General features: G+C 55.2%; 1 protein-coding gene across 1 annotated transcript in view; it reads left to right on the plus strand.

The window, feature by feature from the left end:
• Positions 1–5,405, plus strand: part of LOC113217760 (uncharacterized) — a 48,812-nt gene that overhangs the window by 11,968 nt on the left and 31,439 nt on the right. Inside the window, exon 2 of the mRNA XM_052265999.1 lies at positions 2,147–2,391. Within this exon, the coding sequence (XP_052121959.1) occupies positions 2,147–2,391 (245 nt within the window). The remainder of the gene's footprint in view (positions 1–2,146; positions 2,392–5,405) is intronic.

The following is a 5,405-nucleotide window of genomic DNA, read 5'->3' on the forward strand; positions in this document are numbered from 1 at the left end:
AAAAGACAGATCGAGTTCGAAGATGAGCATTCTAGCTCAAAAAATTGACTTTTTTAAAAATCGAAAACCGCAGGTTGCAAAATGTATTTTTTTCAAATATTTTTTTATGGGTTACTAAGGGGTAACTCGTCAAAGTATAGCCCTCAGGGCGAAAATTTCGTCCGTTTTGCTCTATCTTGTACCGTTTCGGCGCTATGGGGCATTTCTTGGCGAAAATAACGTGAAAAAGACAAAATGGTCCATTAAATCGTAAAACGGCTGCATGTCACAGAATTGTAAAGGCGGAGTAATACTTAAACTACAGGTCGCACTACACCCTCTTTAGAGCTTAAGGGTCCCTAGATTACCTAGATCTCTAAAACGTTGATTTTTACATAACAATCTGTCAAAATTCAAACTTTTAATGAAAACCGTTACCGAAACAGCAGAAGTTTCATGTCCCTAAGTTTAGAGTAAAAAGGCCCCGACAAATGGTTCGAGTATGTCAAATTTTGGCCCCGGAAGGCCCTGTTCCCCAATGCCCTCTCCTTAACTCGTCTCGGGTGTCAGCGCCGCAGGCCTAGCTGTATGTGCGCCAGGCGCGTCGCAGCGTAATAGTGTTTCGTGAGATATCGCGAAGCCTGTTACGCGAGACGTGATCTGGCGTACATATAGCTAGTAATAATGGATTGTCTTTGTCATTTAGGTTATGTCACCAACCAAAATGTTAACCCAGACCGTCACTTTAAAAATCCATAACGTCTGTTAGTATATTCAAATAGTTTCCCCCGATCATTTTTTTGGTATAAACTTGATCTTAGCCCGAGCAAGGCCTGGGCCTGAGCGAGCTTGTTTCAGCGATAACGAAGGTGAAAAATACGTACCGATTCGAGCGATTCCGACAGCTGGCGACTTGTGGCATGCTCACAAATTTCCATTGCACGGAGAAGTAAACTAAAATTTCACTCTGTGTCTATCTCGTCTGTTGCTCTGGCACACAACTGACTGGGACTGGCGACTGAGTGAGTGAGCGTAGCGTTATGTATAGGTTATGTAGTGACCTAAACAAGCTTGAAGAGATCCAATGTCTCCCCTCTGGCTTCGGAGCGACTCCGGCACTCGCGAGATCTTGCGAGTCCTCTCCTTGACCGAACGCACCGGTATGTGTCAATCGTTTACGAAAACTCCACTAAATGTTTTATAAATTTGACTTGAGCGAAATTCAAGTGCTGGGCAGTGACACTCTGCCCAAAACGGCGGCCTTCCGCTCGATCAGCCCACGAAGCTCCCCCCTTCCTCCCTTCTTTTTCCGTGGACTGGTTGAGGGGAAGGGGGGTACAGAGACAATCTTTGGTACTGTCTAAAAACGACTTGTTTTTTTCGTCTCCTCGCTCATCCATTTCCGTTGCCTCGACCGTTGCACCAGGTCGGTGTGGCGGTCACGGGCTCGTAATCATGACAGTTATGTCCGCCAGTCCTGCGTAGAGTCGCTCTGCTAGACGCTTCTACAGTTGGATGTCCTCGCACATCGCGTACCCCGCCGCCCGCACCTCGGGCCCGCCGGGCAGGTAGGCCGCGGTGCCGCGGTGCCGCAGGTGTGCGCCGCGGGTCCGCCTACCTGGCGCGGCGCTCCGCCGCGCGGGTGGCTGACTGGCAGGCCGTGCTGGAGCGGGGCGGCGGGGCAGGGCGGCCAAGCACCGGCGGCGCTGCAGCAGCGTGTAGAGCGGCTCTCGCCGGCCAGCTGGTCGCCGCTTGACTGTCCTACCGCACGCACAGACGCTCTGAACGACAATAAGGAGTGTCGAGTCTCGTTTTTCCGGTGCTGGACTCCCCGTTTTACGTTCTCGACGTGTCAGAAACATGAGGTTACCAACACACGCTGCATTGAATATGCGTCTTCGGCCATGCTCACACCGCACGCACGTTTTTGTGGGTGACGTCTATCACCCATCATTTCTATGTGACCTCTATACCTGCCCTGTCACGCACATCCCTCACTGCTAACCGGATCCCCCGCCCCTCCCCCCTAACCCACACCCACGTAGTATGGTTGTCTCTCAGACGCCTGAGACTTTCTATCTCACCATACCCCCCGCTGTCGCCCTCATCGCTCAAACTAATTGGCCGCCATCGTGTGATTTGCTCATGGCCACGTTCTCTTTTGCAGGGCCGCGGAGCACGCCGCCGGCGGGGGCTCGTTCGGCTCGGGCCCCGGGGGCGGTGGCGGCGGGGGGCCGCTCGGCCTGTCGGGCAGCCTGGGCCCGGTGGCGTCGCGCTGCCCCTCGGCGCGGCTGCGCGTCGAGAAGATCGAGGGCGGGCTGCTGGTGGCCGGCGTGGTCGTGGCCGCCAACTGCCAGCTCGCCCTGCCCGCCTTCGGCTGCCTGTTCCTGCTAGCGGGCTGCGTCCTCACAGGTGAGTGGAGCTCAGCATGGATGTGGTCCACCAGGACCATGAAAAGGTGGCTAGTTTCCCAGAAAAAAATCGAAATTTTTTGGAATATTTCCATATAAATTGAAAAAGGAATAAAACTCTCCAGGGAAAAAAATTACGGATTACGATTACAGAAACGAGTATAGAAATTTTTTCCAAAAACATTTTTTCAGAGAGTTGAAATCCCTAGTGGCCTAGTCACACACTCCCGAGGGGGCTGCACCGAGGGCACGCTCCTCCAACACATTCCCGCTCGTTTATCTCGTCCTGCTCGTTTTGGAGGCCAAACATGGCATGCAGCCTCCGCGCTGCACTGCTCGCTGCGCCGCGGGGCGGGGACGCCGGGCGATAGGCAGGGTGGCTGGGCGGTCGCGTCCCCGGCCAGACCCTAGACTGCGAGGGTGTGACGTCATCACATCCTGTGCCAGATACGCCCGCGGCCAGCCCGGGGTGGGAGGGCCTTTCACACTAGTGGCTGCCCCCTTCCCCCCCTCCTCAGGCCACCTCAGTAGTAGTGTGCGTGGTACATGGAGGAGAGCGAGTGTCGCAGAGTGCCCCACACAGTCGCGTGAAACTTTAATGGTTAAAACGATGACGGATCACCCGCCCGAGTGCTGCGAGCTGCTTTTTGGTCGTGTGACGAACTTTGTAAATTGCGTCTCTCTAATCCATTAAGAAAGGAACTTGCGCGTCCCTTTGATGACGGAAAGTTGAGGCCGTTGAGAAAGTTCCTCCCTCTGCTTCGGTTCTGCAGGCGGTCGGGGCTGGTACTGACGCAGTAAAGGTGTTAAGTATCACTGGGGTCACATAATTTATCAACTTTCTTCTCTCCTCCCCTCCACGGTGACCTCCACTACGCAGCAGAATGCAGCAAGGTGGTGGCTCCCGGCGCAGTCCGCATGTTAACAGCGCGGTGGCGTGCCGCACCAGCACCACCCCCTCTACCCGCACCCGCACACCTGCCTGAATTAACGTAGGCCGGAATTTCGCACATAACCATCAGGCGAATGCAAATACAGCAGCAATTCTGCGCGAGGAACGTAAAACGCGCATAATTTACCACGCCGGCGGTAAAAAACGGTGAAAAACACACACAGGAAAATTGGAACTTGTAGCAACCATTCTATAGTATAGACCAGGAATAACCATACAAAATGTCGTTGTACGAACACTCGTGTGGTACATCAACTATGAAAATTGTTCGGCGTCCTGTTTTCTTTGTTGGCATCACCATGTGCGTGTTGCTGCAACCATATAGGTTGATGGTTTTCCCTCATCTACTGCGTTCGGTGCTATAAGTTTCAGTTTTTTCTGGGCGATTATTGTTGACGTCCCCCTATACCGCGTTATAGCTATAGCCTGTGAAGCAACCCTATGAAAGGTCGCTGTTTTTGGATCAACCCTCCGCGATTTATGGGCAATCTGCATAAAAGATCGCCCCCCTCCCCCCAATCCCGTCAGCCACTCCTCTCCCTTTATTCTTTTTCCGGGGACAAGCCAATCATTTTAATGAATTCTGTGCGCTTTGCTAATCCGGCGCGCTGAATGGGGAAGCGAGTGAAAAAGAAGGGGAGGAGTTGGACCACTGTCGCCACCGAGCCGCCTCCGGCCAGCGCCTCTGTGGATCCAAAGCCCTTGTCATCCTTATCGCACTTCTTGTTCGGACGCGCCGCTGCTGCTTGTCGCCCGCGGGGAGGCGGCCAGTCCTGTCATCGCAGGGGGTAGTAGGAGGAGGGGGGTGGTGGCAAAAGTACGCCGCGCTATGCGGGCGAGAGGTGACCCCGAGAGACAGGGGATGGGGGTGGGGGGTCGCAAGGCCGCTCGCTGGAATGCGTGCTATGCCCGGCGGCGGGGAAGGTCGGGGGAAATCACCGCATCCCACTGATGTACTGGAGGACTGGGTCCACACATCTCACTCGCACCGCCCGCCCAGCGTCCCCCTCGTCGCCGCCCCGGTCCCCTCCGCGCCTCGTCAGCCAGCCCGCGCCGCCCCAACCTCCTGGCCCCCGGCCGGCCGGCGCGGCCCCTCACTTCGCCCCCCTTTCGCTGCTGATTGCAACTACTTATCCAAGGTCGCGCCGTGCCGGGCTACGACGCCAGAGTATAGTTCGTTTTCACGCAAACGACTTCCGGTCAATTTTCTCCGCGACCGCGGCTGCTGCCCCCTCCTGCCGCCCTCGCCTCGCTCGCCTCTTTGCACGCTCAATCCTCTGGGGATTAATTTGTCAGTCGCATTTGACAAATTTCACCTCTGGCTCTACTAATTGTTGTAAATGTTAAATTTTTTGTCCGTTGTTCGGTTGACTCATAAAATTTCTACGTAACTTGGACACACATGCGACCTATCTTGTCAACAGCAAGAGAGGAAAACTATTATTATATGGAAGTTTTAAAACGCCAAAACGTTTATAGTCAAAAAAGTCCAGTAAGGAATTGAGAGTGTATACTGTCTGCTCCTCTCCGGGCTGGGCCCCGTGGCCGCCCACCAGCATTCAACCCCCGGTCCCCTCCCCTTCCCCAAACACCCACACAGCGGAAGGGGTACAATAATACCCCACCAGTGAAGCCCGAAATAGTGCGCGCCCCGGCGACGGGAATGGAGCGGCTCGTTTGCGGAAGACACGACTTCCCTTCCCTTGTCTCTCCCCCGACTGCCTTCCGCCCGCGCCACGGCCCATGGCCACGCCGCGCCACCCGACACCAGGTAGCGCCGTGCTGCGCGGGCTGCGCGCGGCCTTAGCCTTTGCCCTTCGGCTGCCGGGCAGAGCCGCGCCGGGCCGAGCCGAGCACGCCCCCCGGCGCTCGTGGGACGATCCCAGCAGCGGGCGCACCTTGGAATCGTCTCCCTTTATCCCACCTCTCACGTCAGCAGTGCACACTTACACCCTTCACTGTGAAAAATACCTGCGGACACTGGTAAAACAAGTGTGCAATGTTTGCACACCAACGTGTGCAAGTTGTGATTTTGCACATTACATGGTGTTTAACTCAAGTTG

The sequence above is a fragment of the Frankliniella occidentalis genome, unplaced genomic scaffold (genome assembly GCF_000697945.3).
Source record: "Frankliniella occidentalis isolate FOCC.00 unplaced genomic scaffold, Focc_3.1 Scaffold34, whole genome shotgun sequence".
NCBI classification, from domain to species: Eukaryota; Metazoa; Arthropoda; class Insecta; order Thysanoptera; family Thripidae; genus Frankliniella; species Frankliniella occidentalis.